We start from the raw sequence: 18,304 nt of genomic DNA on the forward strand, positions 1-18,304 counted from the left end.
ATGGGTCGCTGAGAAGATAACAGTATGAGCGACCGAGGGAGTCAAGGAAAACGCGATGCGAGGACACCAGCTAAAGGTAAGCAATAGGGACTTTGGAAATTGAAAAGCGAAACAAAGGGCAACGTAGTAAAAGCTTTTGTTCTCCTTTGCTTAGAGTGTCCTTAAAGAAATAAAGGATACAGAGGACAAGAAAAGTGATCAAGGTCCTGTGGGGAAAAAAGACCTTGAGCATTCACTGAGAAGAAACTTTGTAGAGGTGAGATTGATTAAGTGGCAATGTAGCCCGCAGGACTGGCAGAAGAATTGGTTAGTCCAATTTGTGGATAAAACATAACGACCTCAAATATAAAAACATGTATACAATCTAAACAAGTGATCCATGCTCATTGTGCGTGTATTTCTTATAGGTGACACTCCGTGAATTTTGGCATGGTGATTGAGACATCTTTGAACGGATGGTCTAGCCAAATGCTCCCCAGAAGGTAAACTTTGCTTTCTGAAAAGGGAAGGGATGGGGTGCATAGGGGATGTCCCTTCACATCAATGTTTCAAATTAAGCATTTTGAGCTAATATGTGTTGTCCTTTTTGTAGTTGAAGGGAAGATAGAAGGAGGAAGTTGAAATCGTTTTCAGTGATAGAAGTTGATGGAACCTCTGGCAATAGATGATTGGTAACTGAAACAGCATCTCCTGAAGAATGTTCATCACAATGAGGATTTAAGAACAGAAACATGTTGAGCAAGCTAAAACGATTGATGATATGCTGATTATTCTAGACCCAGACTCTGATTGTGTAATAGCTATTAAAAGAGTGCAGACAGGGTGGAAATAAATCACTGAATAAGCAATAAGCACTTTAATGTACTGTAGGTAATATAGTGAAGAATAGAAATGTAAGGTTGTTTTTATATATTTGTCGGTTGTGCAACTGTATATAATGAAGATGATTTGTTTTATATGTTGAATAAAATGTAATGTACTTACGATATAGGAATTTGATTTCTACTGGTAAATAGGTTGTATGCCCTGTAGACTGCAAAAGTCAACAAACGCCTTATCCACCCTTGTGTTTTCTAGTAAGTTTGTGTCCGTCCGGGCATAGGGTGGACTAAATTACATCCTCCAGTAAGAGAGGTTGGGCCGGAGTTTCTTTGTATTTTGTGGACCACCGCATCACATACCACAACCAGCAGGAACTACTGCAATACGCAAGCCATCACCAGATCACATAGGGCAACCTGCAGAAACTGCTGCAATGGCCAAGCCACCACCGGATCACCAACCAGCAGGAACTGCTGCAATGCATAAGCCACCACCGGATCACATGGCACAACCGGCAGGAATGGCTGCAATGCCCAAGCCACCACCACATCACATATGGCAACCTGCAGGAACTGGTGCCATGTCCAAGCCACAACTGCATCCCACAGGGCAACCAGAAGGAACTGCTGCAATGTCTAAGCCACCACAGGATCACCAACCACAGAGAACTGTTGCAATGCTCAAGGCACTACCGGATCACATAGGGCAACCAGCAGGAAGTGCTGCAATGCCCAACCCACCACTGTATCACATGGGGCAACCAGCAGGAACTTCTGCAATGCATAAGCCACCACCGGATCACATGGCACAACCGGCAGGAATGGCTGCAATGCCCAAGCCACCACCACATCACATAGGGCAACCAGCAGGAACTGGTGCCATGTCCAAGCCCCCACTGCATCCCACAGGGCAACCAGAAGGAACTGCTGCAATGCCCAAGCCACCACTGTATCACATGGGGCAACCAGCAGGAACTGCTGCAATGCATAAGCCACCCCCAGATCACATGGCACAACCGTCAGGAACGGCTGCAATGTCCAAGCCACCACTGCATCCCACAGGGCTACCAGAAGGAACTGCTGCAATGTCTAAGCCACCACAGGATCACCAACCACAGAGAACTGCTGCAATGCCCAAGCCACCACCGGATCACGTAGGGAAACCAGCAGGAAGTGCTTCAATGCCCAAGCCACCACCGTATCACATGGGGAAACCAGCAGGAACTGCTGCAATGCCCAAGCCACCACTGAATCACATCTTACAACCAGCAGGAACTACTACTGTAACACCCAAGCCACCGTCGGATCTCATAGGGCAACCAGCAGGAACTGCAGGAACTGCGGCAAAGCCCAAGCCACCCCTGGATGGCACAGGGTAACCAACAGGAACTGCACTAATGCCCAAGCCACTAACAGATCACATAGGGCAACCAGCAGGAAATGCAGGAACTGATGCCATGCCCAAACCACCACCGAAACAAATAGGGCAACCAGCAGGAACTGCTGCAATGCCCAAGCCACCGCAGATCTTATAGAACAACGAGCAGGAACTGCAAGAAATGCTGTAATGTCTAGGAATGAATGAATGCATTGCATTGCCTGTGTGACAGAGTGGAATGATGTGGTGGAAGCATGGCATGGCACAGTTATGCGTGTTACGCGAGTGTCGGTCCTAAAAACAATAACAACTATTTCTTATATAGCGCTACATTACACACCCATGGGTCTCACAGCGCTGAAATAACAGATGACATTATTATCCCACAGAGTGGTGCTCAATTTATCGACCTGCGGAGGATGAAAGACTGAGTTGACCATGTCAGGATTCGACCCTGCCACAGCAGGCAGCTCAAAAACATGAGAGATGAGCGGTCTCCTCGTTGTGCTATCTGACTGGCTAAGAGGCTGAGTGAATGAACTGTAACACACTCCTGATGGGGAAGAAGATCCTGGAATCCTGGAATCCAGAGACAACTCTTCACCGCACCTACTTCCTGTATCACCACGCGCATCCATTTTGAGACACACAATTCCCGTTGGCCTTACACATGAACACTCGATTCAGTGTCCAGGTTTTAGGTCCTGATGTTTTATGTACCATTTCCCTAACAACAGAGATGTCCTGCGCCTCAGGCCGACATCTGTGCCTACAAGTCCCTCACACACGCCCTCATTTACTCAGTGTCAGGTGTCTGTGCCGCTCTTTCAATACTTCCGCAATGTATGCAGGTGGCGCAAATCCCTTTCAGTCTCCCCCTGCACTGTGGGGAAAATGTCATGTGTTTGTTTGGTGAGGGGACTGAAGGCTTAGGGTGGACTGGGTGGTCCAGAGAAGGGGGAGGCCAATTGCCACTGCTGGCATTAATTGCTGGCTGCAAAAAAACGGCAGCATTTCCCACACAGAACCAAGATGACCCATTGGGTTTCAATCTCCTGCTGCAAGGATCCAAGTATGACCTGACAACCTAAGATTGAGATCCTGCTGTGCTGTCCGAGTCTTTCGTCCATCTGAAGTCGAACACTAAGTACCATGCTTTTGGTCATTTATAATGCAGGTTATTTACAGCACATTAGTACCCGGCGAGGGTGCAATCAGAATGAGTGCCCTGAAATAAAGATATGTGAATTAGAACAGATGGAGAGGTCCAGAGAGGATGTCTGAATTCCATTCCACATTTCTGACTGTGACGAATTACCACATCTGCAGAGGAATCAGTTACCAAAATATAAAGTGTGGTTCTTCTCTGTATAACCCCAGCTTCAGTCAAATGAGCACAACAAAGGATTTTGTGGTGCATCTGTGTGCCACTGCAGCAAAATCCCACATGAAGTGAGTTTTGTCAAATTCAGGAACATCTCTGCAATGTTTCTAAATAGTATCATCTTAATAATATAAAAGACCAGGTGTATGTTTGTCCGATGCAGTCATGCGCATTAGATGCTGCCCTAATGCACAGAATGCTCTGCTAGAGGGAGCTGTATGATTAGGATATACAATAGTCCAATTTGCATAGCTTCACCTGTTGTCGCCACTAGAGGGAGCTCTAGGCTTAGGATATACAGCGGTCCTACTGTGTTAATGAAAACCTGCACTTTGGCCCATGTGCATGGACCTGTACACTAGTATGATATGATGTGATATGATATGATATATGATATGATATGGCATTTATAACACGACTAAACACAGTGGGCCTCATTCCGACTTGGGCAGTAAGGGTTAACGGTCATCGGTAATGATGCCGGTGACGGAAAACCCTCACCGCCCAATTCCGAGGTCCCTTAGCGGGAACCGCAAATGACATGTGGTCTGACCACATGTTCTCTGTGGTTCCCATTAAGGGACCTTGGAGCTAATAACGGTACCGCAATTTGTGGTACCGTTATAAGCGCCTTCCCCATTCCCTATGGGGGCTCAAATGGGAATGGGGAATGGTCTACAGAATGGGGACTTACCGGGTCTTCCAGGGTTGGAATGACCCGGTAAATCCCCATTCTGCCAGACCGGACCCAGACCCGGTTTGGGAGGCAGCCATGGTGCTAATAGCACCATGGCTACCGCCCAACTCGGAATGACCCCCAGTATCTTTATAGAGAGCTCTGAGCTGCAACTAGATGTCTGAGGTGATTGATCAACTCTCTGAGCTATCTCACCGGTTTAGGATATGGTCAGATAAGAGTGTCTTGAGACCGTATGGAATGGCCCATAGTGAGAGACAGGCGGAAAACCCAAAGGATTATAATGTGTGTGAACTACAGGGAAAGAGCCTGTGATGGTGGTAGAAACTCAGTCAATGAACAAGCGATTAAAATTTTCCAATGGATGAATGAATGAGTTGTCCATTACACCTCACGGAAGGAGCGTGAATAGGTAGTAACAGAAGCAGCACATTTTAGGTTACAAGGGAATGGACTGCCACGATAGGACCAAAAGCAAAAGGTGGCAGAAGCACCTAGGGATAAGTGAATGAAAAGGGGTGGGGAGGTAAGCATGCTAGAACCATGCATTGAAGTAAAAGGGCAAAGCTGGAGACTAAAAGAGATCAGTGGGGGTTAGGGAAGATGTTTCTTCTACTTCAGTGGGAACCTCAGAATATCTGCTGATTGCTCGAGACACAGATTTGAATTCTAAGAGTGGGGTCTTTTTAAACCTCACTACCTGCCTTAACTTGCTTCGTTTTCGAGGCACTGGCCTGAGATTATCCATCTCATGGCGCAAGGAACCGCTGATCCTAAACCTCTCGCTGTAGGCCTCCCTCAAGGCTCCATCCTTGGCCCTCTACGATACACCTCCACGGTCGGTAATCTCGCGTCCTGCTTTGGGGTCTCGTGCCACATCTTTGAGGATAACATGCAGATGATCTTCTCTTTCCGACCTTTAACCCGACCTCTCTACCCATATTGCCACTGGAGGGCGCATTATTGCCTCATGTTAAACTCTTCCAGGACTGCAGTAGGCTACCTTCCTGCCTCCAATGACCCTCCCCCCATTTTGTTTCCTCATGATTTGCTCTCACCAAAGCAGGCACACTTGGCGTTCTTTTCGACAGTTATCTAAACCTTCACCACTTTATTATGTCTATCTCGACTGCTACCAGGATTAAAGTGCTACATATCAGGATAACCTGCCCCTCCTTACTTACACCTTCACCTAAAACCTCACTCTGATCTTGGTAATCAGAGGTCTTGACTATTGCTCCAGCCTTCTACCTTGTACCCTTCCCTATTCCTTCCCACCACTTGAAAAAGTACTAAACTTTGCCACCCCCATATTCTACAATGTTCACACTCTTCTCTGTCCAAATACTGTCTCCATACTAGTGTGATCCCACGGAAAGCCCAATCCCTCTTCACATTTCTACTGCTTGCCCACCCCTTCCTAGTCCACACTATCTCCCTCTACTTTCTGCCGCACACCCCCTCCCTCCGAGGCTGCATGTTTGGTGAATGGTGTTGTTCTCAGTCATCACTAGCACTTGTTGGGTCCAATATCTAATGGCTCAACTCAGTTGTATAAAAATTCAGGAAAGGCGCAGTCTACCCTTTCTGGACATTTTGAATCATTAGAATTCTAATTCACTTACTAATGAGTTTGGGGGTTGTATCCTTTTAAATACCTCACCATCTGCTTCTCTCCTATGGACCGCTTCAGGAAATTCAGTTAAACTGTTGTAACCTTGCCTGGCATGCCATGCCTTGCACCTCAATCAACCACTTGTGAAAATCCATCTGAGAAATTCCTCAAACTTGTTTCCTTTGCTTACTTACACACACACACACACACACACACACAGGCATACCCTCCTTTCTGTTCCCGTCATCTCTTATTTTTTTCCCCTGACCCCTCCCATCTTTCCTCACAACTTGTCTTCCCCGCTCCACCCTTTCTCTACATTCCACTTTCCCCACTCCCTGTGCAGTAGCACCTGGAGCATACCAAGTGCTAGATGGGATTACCACAATAATTGATCTCAGGCCCAAGTAACCGGACAGACTCAAAGAATATGGCAAAACACTATTGTATTATCAATTCAATAAAGTAGGGAAACCTGGAGAACAAACACATTGTAGATCACACACTCTTGAATAGATTTCGATTACACAAAGGCGTTACACCTTGATGTACGTCAGCTATGATATCATCCCAAGTGGCAAATAGTAAAAACCTATCGGGCGCAGGGATTGGTTAAGGGAACGTATATACCTATAGTTTATATAGGTATTAATAACATCATTGGCTGCCACTTATCTAGTAGGCATGTCTTGAACAACCTCTAACTATGTATAATACCGATAATAGCAGAATAACAGCAGCAGGCTGGCTTCTTAAACAATGTATCGTCCACAGTTGCATAGTCCATCATGATTGGTTGGCACTCTCTTCCGACCTTGGACATTTGGCTTGTTAGCAGCACGTAAGCAAAACGAATCCCAGGTGTGAGGAACAACGTCAGGCAACTGCCCACTTGGCCAATTAGCCTAACATCTCTCATCTGTTAGGCCCTAAACCAAGGTTTCTTCTTTATTGTTGACCTTGCTGGCTGTTCTCTTCTCCGGAACTTTAAAGGGTGTGAAGGTACATTGCTATCTTCGTCTGAAGCCTTATGAATAGGCCTTGTTTCCCAGTCTTGCACCACGTGTGAGGAGACCATGATTTTGTCAATTTTGTACTTCCATTTAGTGCTATTTGATTCAATTAAACTGGCTGCTATTACTCTCTCTGGCCTCTGGAGACTTGGTTGCTCCGTCTTGCATGTGCTTTCCATGGCTTTAATTGTACAATACTTGGCATTCGCAAATGTTCACTCCTTTGCTTAATCTAAGACAAATATGTCCTGCCTGCATGGCTTATCTTCTTCGACTCCTTTTGTGCCTTTCAGTTGCCTCTTGCTGTGGTATCCTTGATCCTCAGCCAAACAAATATTTTTTGTTCTTACACAAACTTGTATTCCAGTGCCTGTCAGCTCTGCAGCCTTGCTCTCTCTCCTTCAGACTTCTTGCTTACTATTATACAGAGTTGACGTCCATTTTCTCAAAATGGCCCACTTTACCCGTATTATATTTTCTATTGCAGCAAGCTTCTATATTTCTTATCTACCTTATGTTTCTGCGTATATACATCTACCACATCTATTCTTACTGTTCTCCCCTGTGTATATGATTTCTTAAAGTTTGCATATATGTACAGACACCCTACATCAGTGAATGGGGATCAGCAACCTTGTCCTACGCTGGTTCAAGTCCTACTTTGCCAACTGCCAGGAGTTTGTTCAGATGGACTCCTCTAGATCGCCAATGCTGCCAGTTGTTACGAAAGATTTCATAATTGTAGGTAATTTTCCTTCCATGTGGCAACCCCCAAACTTTTTGCTGTTGTTTTACACCTTGATCTAGACTTTGCCAGAGAAGCGCAGCCTTCCGCTGCACTCCTCTGGGCTTTTGCTCAATTCTTACGGGGAAACTGACATGCCCTCAAGACAGTCAGTACCGAGAGACTTTGTTTCCCTTAGTCCTTTCCTCATGTTGCAGCTTTTGAGCAACATGAAACAAGAGTGCACTGTAACTTACATTACCGCGCTCTTGGGTCTCTAGTCATTCCAAAGGCCCTAGAAACTCTCGCTGGACTTATTATGAAATGTGCAAGTGTGTCACGGACGGGACTGGTGGCAGCTATCATTTCTTTGTGTTTTGAACCCCTTTTTGCGATGTTAACAGCGCTTCCCACGTTTGGCCCAAATGGGTGGCCTGGCTTCCAAAATGGCCATGCCACGAGGTTCTTTGTCCTGTCCGCTGACCGTCTTGCCCCTTCACCTTCCCCCCAGTCGAGCCGGCCCGGGGCAGTCCTTATTTGGTCATGCATTTTCCCGCGAAACACAATGCTTTCCCGGGCTTCTGCATGCCTTGTGTGAGCCTCCAGGATGTGGGCTGGGATGCCTGTTCCCAATACACATCGTGGGTGCCAGAGAGTCTAGAGTGTCCTGAGTGCCTGGGACCACCGTGGTCCGTGATAGGTCCACGTATGGTGTGAGTGTTTGTGAGCGGATCTCCCATTGGGCCTTCTCCGTTTTGGCGCGAAGGGAACTTTGGATAAGAGGAGGCTGAAAACCCCACTACCAGGTCGATCTCCTGAGTTCTCAAAAACAAAGGGTAAGGAGCCAAGTATCCTGCAACTAAGAAGCTGAGTCGAGGAATCGCTGGCGACCCGCTGAATGTTTGGCACCCTGCACTGCTGTCGTCCTGCGAGACCACTCGGCCTCTGATCGAATGAGAAGGTCTGCAAAGGCGCTTCGACCCTTTAGAATAGTGGGAACAACTATTCTCGGCATCTTCACCAAATCCTGCACGTAAGCCTTCGGAAGCGTCCCTGGGCCATCCAGTGGACTGACCAGCCTACACAGGAATCTTGCTCTGTCACCGCCATCTGGCTGTTGCTAAATTCTGAGTCCTCGGCACTCTCACACGATTCGTACACTTGGCGTTCCCAGGTCTGAAGTGAGATGTGTGCTTTGGGACCGGAATACACGTGGTTGCCGAGTTGCCCTGCTGTGGTAACAAACCTGTGCGTGTTCGCTGCATTTGGGACACCCTCGACCCTGACTCGTGCTGTCACGAAATCTACACAGCGTCGAGACATTCCTCTGATCGCACCTGAACCTGCCAGTACCGAAAATGGAACCGGAGAAGCCTGGGTCTGCCTGCATCGGGGACCGGTGAGTAGTCAATACCCTAACCGGTCACCCTCCCGCAGGGGCCTGTGGCTTTCCATCACTGTTGTAAACAGCAAACCCTTTCCCGCACTCACGCCCTGCTTCTGCCCCCAAGTGGATGCCTTGCCTGAGTCACGGGGATTTGTTCACCATCGTTTCGACCGCCTTTCTGAACTGCCTGATTTCCCTGAAGAGACTCTCCTTTGCCCGTTGGCACCCGCGTGTGCAGGTACTTTTGAGCACAAGGCTCCACTCTTCGTAGGGCTCGGACTTCCTTCTAGTTAGGTGGCCTCTGATGTCGAACTGGGTCTAACGATTACTTGCACTGCCTGTTTTCCTCCCCATCTAGGTGGTCTGCATATTTCGTGCTTCTAACTCTTTAGACCCCTCGGTCTTGTATATATATTGTATTGATTGTGATGTGTTGGTTTATTGGAGTTTTACAGTGATTCTTTGCTATGGTCGATGTTACAAAGGCTTTGTAATAAATGTGTCTATATTTTTAAAATAACACCTGTCTGGAGTAATTTGTAAGCGTCCTTGAAAGCAAGGTCATTGTGGGCTTCAGTCACCCTCAGCCCTCTTGAGACCTAGTCTTGACTGCCGCCATCGCTACCCTGATTGGTCTGGCTTGTCCAGAGGTTACCCTGTTCCAAGAAACTAGGCTGGCCTTCTGAACCTCTGCGCCTCCAGAACAGAGTTCAGAAATCCATCTTAACACCAGTCACCTGTGGAGCCGCAGGGTTCCATCCTCTCCCCTGCGGTCTTCAATATATACGTGGAGCAGCTGTGTTTCCTCCTAGCCACATACAACATCTGCATCCACCAATGCGCTGATGACACACAGCTATAACTGAAGATCAAATCCATCAAGGACATCCACATGTCCAATACCAGCCTCTCGCTGATGCAGTCTCTGATGTCCAGTGCGTGCTTGAAACTCAACCACTTCAAGAGCAAAGTCCTACTCCTCACCAACAACACAGAACACCCAGACATACAGACCTGGCTATAAACAATGAACTCTGAGGGCTTCACACCGAGCACACCTCCTGCACCAATTCCCTCGGGTTCCACATCGACAAACACCTCTATTTCAAGACACACATAGTTAAGAAAATTCTGACAGCTTGGTATCAGCTCTCCCTCTTGCAGAAAGTCAAGCCCTTGCTCCCTCGGACAGCTTTGGATCCACTGTTCAAGAACTGGTCCTATCCCACCTGGATGGGGGGCAATGCACTCCTCGAAGCCCGCCTGTCCTCCTCCCTTGTGCCCCTGAGAAGTGTCCTACACGTGGCTGCATGCCTCATCTAGGGTCTATGCAGATATGACCACATCACTCTGGCCCTCATCGACCTCACTGGCTCCCACTGCATGCACAAATCACCTTCAAGTCTTGCTGCATCATCTATAAGACAGTCACCCTCAAGTCCCCCAGCTACCTTGCAAAGAAACTCAGCATCTCCGGCGGACAGCGCACCACCAGAAGCCAAGATACGTGCAGACTTGAAATCTGCTGCTGCAAAAAGGGAAGGACCAGAAAACAAGCCGTCTCTGCCTATGCCCCAGGCCTATGGAACCTCCTTCCCGTCAGTTTCAGATACGCCCCCATGCTCCTACAAGTCAGAAACTAACTCAATACCCACCTCTTCAAGGAATCTCTCCTCCTCAACGCATAGGCCATCATATAACCCCTCACGCCCCCTGACTCGCTAGACACTATGTGCCCCTCTTATCCCCAGCACCTGGTACAGCTGTACCCCTCCTCTGTGCAGTCTGTATCCCACCCCCCCTGTACATCTGTTCTATTACCTCTGAAAAGTGCTCTGTAATGCACCTGTACTGTTGCATACCTCTGTATAGTGCTCGGTTGCTTCTCGAAGCTAGGCCCAGGCTCAATAAATACAATAATAATAATAATAATATTAATAATAATAAATAAAAACATATCATTGAAAACAGACTTTTTTCTAAGCTAAATTGGGCCTGGATGCTGAAAGTAAAGGCTTAATTCTTTTGCACCAGTATACACTTCCATATTCATTTGGATTCACTTACAATTACATTTCTCATCAACATTATTTAGACAATCATTCACAAATATATGTACATTTCCTCCACAGAATCGACACATTGAGGTTAATGACCACTATACTAACACCGGTGAGCAATCTGAATGATTAACTCCAGAAGACCAAGATCTTTCTCAAGAAACTTTTACGTTTTTTTCATCTTTTGAACTTTCAGAGTATTAACAACTTTGGTTTTCAAACATTTGGAAACATATCAAATTAGCAAGTAAATGCAATTAATTCCCCAAAAATAGAAACATCCTCAGACCTCTTTGTATTATAGACATTCCTAGCGATACAACATAATCAATTAGCCGGGACAAAAAGGACCAACCAGTATATATATATTCCATTTCTAATGTAGATAACAATGTCAGTAAGGTTATCTCCCAAGTTTAGGATACATGTACAGCATTCGATCACAGACGAGCACAAACACCCCCATTCAAGGGCTGGATAGTGTTTAAGGCAACTAATGTCTGCAATACGATACTGTGTATAGCTACCTGTTAGTGAGTAATCAGTGAACAGGAAATTGAGATGTAATTCGCAACTCTCTTTAATAATAGGGATAATGTGAGAATCGTATCACGGTTCAGCTTGATACCTATCCCAGGCATTAAATATCCCATGCCCTCAATGAAAGGTTCTCAATCAGCTTCTCCTTTCTCTCTAATAGCAGGTAAAACATGACCCATATAACCGCTTCCACCCAATCCATAATTGGCGAGCTATAGGCTGAAAATCATAACCAGATTTAGCATAAGAAAACCCTTTATCAAAAGAGAAGGTAGCATTATTATCAATGACACTAGTGAATAGAGAATGTCTGCACCTGCTATTGCCCATAAACAGGGAACCATGATAAGTGTTACAGAGAAGACCTGTTGCGGGATACGGTAATCACAGTGCAGCAGGCTTCTTCATAATTGGCTTTTTATAACGCGCTTAATTCCCAGAGGTTTCTAAGCGCAGACCCAGGGATCGAACTTGTGTTGCTTTGCGTCGTCTTGCTGCCAAAGCAATCATGTTGCCCCTGAACTATCCTCCCAAGACTCCCGAATGATGACCAGTACAATGTTTAGGGCCATTGGATCTGGAAACCAGAGTCAAATCACTGCAGATGTCTCCGCCATTTATAAGGAACTGGTGCCATAGGAAGACTGGAGTCTAGGTCATCTGAGAGATGGGCATAGACCCAATAGTAGGACACGTTCTGGGTACAGGTTCTATGCAAAAAAATATCTTGCTTCCTATCGAAGGATGAATTAATTAATTTCAACGAGTGTTAATTGTGCCAACAGTTAAGACAAATGGGCATCAGGCACATCCTTCCTGTTGTTTGGGCTTTTCACATTAACTGCTCTCTGGAGTTGTAAGGTTACTTAGACATAACATTTGCCTGTTGCATTCTTGGCCACTTTACGGAGCGGGTGGTGCTCTCTGCACCCCCCTGGCCTCCTCAGTCCTATCCTCTAGACAAAGACATGGGTCTTTGTCACAGTGTCTTTCACCACTATCGACAGTGCACATTTGGCAATGCTGTACTACCCTGTACTCACGCCAAGCAGGACAAGGGAGTCAAATATTTGCGGGATGTCCCCTCATATGCAAGTTAAGCATAAAAAGCCATGCACTTGGCTGGGTAGAAGGCCACTCGGAATGATAAGCTGACTGTTAAGCCTGGCACTGCTCCATGATAGAGGGAGGACTGTGCACCTGTCACAGTGGTACAGGTGCAACTCTGAAATGAAGATGGGTGGAGACAAAGGCAAGACAGGTAAGTTTAATACTCCAGCAGCCAGCCTCCCTCCAGGAGGCCGCTTTATCAGAAGCGCTCATTATAGACTTGAATCTGTTTATAAAGATATCATGGTCCAGCGTGTCAAATGCGGAGGACAGGCCTAATAACAAGAAGTCCTGCCTCGCCATTACGCTTGTAGTAGACTGTCCTTGATATCCATTAGTGCCAGCTCTGTGCCTCTAGTGGGGCGTATTCCAGACTGGCGGTCCCCTAGAAGAATGTTGGATGGTGGCGGCTTTGTCTAGAATTTTTAGTAAGAAGGGAACATCTGTAATGGGTTGATAGTTGAAAGAGATTTTCGGGTCCAAAGTCTCTTTCCTAAGAATTTGGGTCACCCAAGCTTGTTTCAGGATGTTGAGTGTATAGGATTGTGTGAAAGGAGCATTTAGGAGTTTGATTGTGGTAAAACTCAGCACATTATTTAATAGCTAAGATGCATAAGGGGGAGATAGCATTACAAATAAAAAGAGGGTCATCAGATATGTGGCTCAATGTCGATCCTGTGTCATAGATATGTATCGCTGAAGTGCAATGATGTTTAGTTTTAGTTCTGATTTGTTTTCAATTTTGTAATATGAAATCGGGAGAGGAAGAATTCTCAATGATATCTGTAAATTTAGAAAGGTCAGAGAGTCTATAGTAATTTGGTGTCTATGTCTATTTCAATAAGTGTTTTTATGTGTTGGGGAGGAAGGGGTCATTAAATGAAGATGAAGGAAGATTGCTGCATGATCTGTCCATATTGGATGTAAAACCTTGGATTGTGATGGAAAAATGTGGGTAATAACCCAGTTGAGGGAGCGATCTTTGTTATGGGAAGGTAGGATTTTTAGACATTTGAAATCCAAATCAGTTGGGAGATTTTTTAAGCGACAGGCTAATTTCTCTTAATTGTTCTTTAAATCCAGGTTGAAGTTGCCTAAACTGAGTAATGGGGTATTAGGTTTCATCTGGAATAATAAAGATTTCATAATGGAATTGCTACAATTAGCATTCCAATGGAGGTGGGAGGTGGTGGAGAACAGTTAACAATGATGTAATATTTCATGCTCAATGTCTCACACTGAGGAAGGACATTTCCAGTTCCTTAAAGATATTTTTGGTGGCTAATGCTACACCGCCACCCCTACCTGTTAATCTATTTGACAACAGAATTGCATATTTCTCCGGTACGGCGGATGATAGTGGAGGCCCTGAAAAGTCCTTGTTTCCGCTATGGGGAGGAAGTCTAAGTCATGTTCCAATAGGAAGTCATGTATATCTGTAGTGTGACAAGGAAGAGAATAGCATTTACAAGAGGCCGTTTTGTACATAAGCCAGAGTGAGAATTAGGGAAAGATAAGACAGGTTCTCCAGGTTTTGTGTCTAGGAAGTTTTTTTACAGGGCTATAGATGTCTTGAGAATGATAAAATAGCCAAGAGCCAATAGGATTTGGTAATACAGGGATCACGTCTAGTTTAGTAGAGCAAAGACCTGTCGTACAACAAACTGCGCTACTATATCCCTAGTGGTATTAAAGTGGAGGTTGTGTGTACAGGAACAGGAGTGCAGCCTCAATGAATCACTGGAGGTGGACAGCAGCATTGAGGGATTATGAGCTTTGAGTGTAGATTCAGAAATACATTGAGGGATAAAGATAGGTTGGGAGCAGGACTCACGGGTAGTGTAGTTAAGCCAGCTTGATAGCAAGAGAGGTATTTGTTAAGCTTGTCACTATGGCAACATCAGCTTTCTTCCATAGACATTATAGGTAGAAAACATTAAGACAAATACAATGATTAGTGCTCACAGGTTTATAAGGCTATAGGCTAAAGTACAAGCCATTTCGATGATAAGGTAGGTGGAGAGGGTCTTTGGTGCCATGTATACAGTTCTTTTGGACGTTTCCAGTAAATATGATCAGCATGTTGAGCGGCTTGGATGAGGCTGATTGGCAGCATGCACAGCCCCGCATTCACAACATGCACAACATGCACAACAGGCTGACGCAGCCAATTATGCTTGCGTTGTGTGGGAAATGAAGCGTGTTGCAGCACCGAGGAGCACCAATGGGAAAGTAATTCAGGGGGATGGCAATAAAAGGGAGTGCAGGTATGGATCAAAGCCCAATACTTGTACTATGAATGTTAACTGCAACGTCAATTACTATTCTAATCCATTATGTTACAATTAGTGTAAACATTCATTAGTAAATTAAGAACAAATAAAAGCATGAGCGTACTGGCTCTGGAGCTGGTAGTATGTGGATGCGGCTTTGCGCTGACGCGGGCCAATTATACCTGTGGCTTGAAGGAAATGTGGCGTGTTGCAGCGCTGAGGATCAAAAGGGGGCTTCGGCAACAGAAACAATAAAAGAGGCATTTAAGTCCAGAGTGACTCAATCCTGGTACCTGAGATGTCCCCCTCACCTCCAATGAGGGAAAGGGGTTCTTCCCGCTGGGTATCATGGCCTGTCCACCTGCTGCACCTTCATGCCCTCTTTAGCTCTCACTCCTGCCATAGCACCTAATATGAGCTGTTCGTTTGACTCTTGGAAATCAAATCGATCGACTACTCCTCTTGGCGCCAACATTTGCTAGTTGGCTTGATAATATGGAAACGTGTCATCCTTGCAACATTTCACAGTCTGCCTTCTGCCATTAGGACAGCGGCACTGCGTACCTCTGGTGAGACCGCTTTACGTAGACTTCTTCTTTTCTTCTTCTCCAACATTGAATGATGGATTTCTTTCATTCCTTTGAAATTATCATATCTTGCATTGCAGAGACCGGGCACCTGGTCAGTGGTCTACAGATAGAGTGAGAGAACATGCAACATAGTATGCTAGTTTGAAGAGTATTTATTGGCGTTGTCACGATGGGTTTGGAATAAACACCTAGAGGTTTATCACAACCAAAACACAGTATTCCTGACAAAGCGAAAGATGAATGTTGGGAGCAAACTATAGTGCACATGAGTTTCTTGTCTTTTCAGGATGCTGGTCTCCCTTTGCATCCTCTGATCTAGGGGCATTCTCTGGGATATAGCACCCAGCATGCTTCTCGACACAGTCACAGGGATATAGGGTTGAGCACTCATCTTGTTTCTCAAGGGTGGTTTTAGGGATATAGTGCTGAGCTTCCATCTTATTTCTCAAGGGTGGTCTAAGGTATATAGTGCTGAGCTTGCATCTTGTTTCTCAAGGATAGTCTTCTGGATATAGTGCTGAGCATGCATCTTGTTTCTCAAGGATAGTCTTAGGGATATGGTGCTGAGCTTGCATCTTGTTTCTCAAGGACAGTGTTAGGGATATAGCGCTGAGCATGCATCTTGTTTCTCAAGGATAGTCTTCGGGATATAGTGCTGAGCATGCATCTTGTTTCTCAAGGTTAGTCTTAGGGATATAGTGCTAAGCTTGCTTCTTTTTTCTCAAGGATAGTCTTAGGGATATAGTGCTGAGCTTGCATCTTGTTTCTCAAGGATAGTCTTAGGGATATAGTGCTGAGCTTGCATCTTGTTTCTCAAGGATAGTCTTAGGGATATAGTGCTGACCTTGCATCTTGTTTCTCAAGGATAATCTTAGGGATATAGTGCTGACCTTGCATCTTGTTTCTCAAGGATAGTCTTAGGGATATAGTGCTGAGCTTGCATCTTGTTTCTCAAGGATAGTCCTAGGGATATAGCGTTGAGCACACATCTTGTTTCTAGTCTTAGGGATATAGTGCTGAGCTTGCATCTTGGTTCTCAAGGATAGTCTTAGGGATATAGCGTTGAGCTTGCATCTTGTTTCTCAAGGTTAGTCGTAGGCATATAGTGCTGAGCTTGGTTCTTGACTTAGTCTCAGGGTATAGCACCCAGATCCCTTTTTGTCTCTCACAAAAAGTCTCAGTGAGATTCGGCCAACTCACTAATTGCAATACTTCTAGGCGTGGTGTTCCTGGGACACTTCATTTGCTTGTATACAGAGGCTCAGATATAGGGTGCCCAGGGTCTATAGTGCCCATCTCACTGATAAGAATACAGTGCCCAGATCAGCCTGTTCAGGTTATAGTGCATCAGAAATGTCTTTACGATTATAGTGCCAGATGACTTTCTTGGCTGTATAGTGCTCAGCTAGCTTCTTTAAGTGATAAAGTGCCCATCACACTACTTTCGGGGATGTTGTGCCCAACACACTACTTGCAGGGATATTGTGGCCAGTGCATTTGGGTTGCAGTTCAGGACTCTTGGCTCTGCCATGGGTTGTGAGTCCTCTCTAAGTCTCTCCTTCCTAGAAGCAGACCAGCTGGTGAAGTTGCCCCAGTTCTCTACTCCACTGTATCTCTGGCGTGTGCTCTGTCCTCCTATGTGTGTCCTGCTTCCTCTCTTTTCTCTGGTTGCTGCTATGTCTCACGGCCTTGTATGCACATTGCGCCCACATGGTTCCCATCTTGTGCCCAGGCATTGGTTGGGGTACTTGGGATGCAGTATGGCCCTTGTCAATAGGCTAGTCCGCCTCTGCACTAGATTGGTCTCGCCCCCAGATCGTTTGTTTGTTTGTTTGTTTATTTATTTGTATGGCGCACCTTACCCAGGGGCATCAGGGCGCAGGCAGAAGATAATTCGAAGCTTACAATGTTGCAGAAATATACACATTGAGGTAGTGATAGAGATAATCAGAATTACAGAATAAGAAATGTACAAATCTTCATACATACAAAGTCAATATCTACGCAGGGGTAAATATACAAATATACAAATATGTACAGGGCTGTTAGAGGCGGGTACTCCTGAGAAAAAATATTCAGGATTACAGGAATAGGAGGTATGGAAATGTATACAAATCTTCATACATAAAAGGTCAATATCTATACAGGAGGTAAGTGTACAGATGTGTGCTGTAAGGGCTGTTAGAGGCGAGGGCGAGGTCGCGAACAAGGTATCACTATCTATGCCTAGGTATAGAAAGTGCAGCTACATACAAAGGTTATTAGAGTTAAGGTGACTGATGAGGTGTCTTCTAAAGTGTAAGTATGGTTGGTCAGCTCTTAGGTTGTGTGGCAGCGAATTCCAGAGCATGGCAGCTTTCACCGGGAAACTGTTCCCACCAATGGTGGAGAGTTTGAATCTGGGAATTATCAGGCGGTTGGAATTGATAGTTCTTGTTTGTCGGATGGAGGACTTTCTTTTTACCTTGTCCATCAGGTAGCTGGGGTTGGCATTGTTGAGGGCTTTATGGGTTAGGGAGGCCAACTTTAGTTTGATTTTGTTGTCTGTGGAGAGCCATTTCTGTTGGCGTCTGGTGGTAGAGATATGATCTCTCTTATTAATGCCGAGGGCAGCTCTCAAGGCATTGTTTTGTAGGATTTGAAGCCTGTGGATAATGGTTTTGTTAGCGCCTCTATAGAGGGCATTACAATAATCGAGCCTAGATAGTATGA

The 18,304-nt window shown here is 45.5% G+C and overlaps 1 protein-coding gene across 1 annotated transcript; it reads left to right on the forward strand.

The window, feature by feature from the left end:
• The first annotated feature begins 1,255 nt into the window (after positions 1-1,255).
• On the forward strand, positions 1,256-2,200 carry LOC138452811 (basic salivary proline-rich protein 1-like). The gene has a single exon (XM_069605151.1). It carries the CDS (start codon positions 1,256-1,258, stop codon positions 2,198-2,200), a length of 945 nt encoding a protein of 314 aa, XP_069461252.1.
• The last annotated feature ends 16,104 nt before the right edge of the window (positions 2,201-18,304 follow it).

This window comes from Ambystoma mexicanum, chromosome 4p (genome assembly GCF_040938575.1).
Source record: "Ambystoma mexicanum isolate Mex_15411 chromosome 4p, UKY_AmexF1_1, whole genome shotgun sequence".
In the NCBI taxonomy this organism is placed as follows: domain Eukaryota; kingdom Metazoa; phylum Chordata; class Amphibia; order Caudata; family Ambystomatidae; genus Ambystoma; species Ambystoma mexicanum.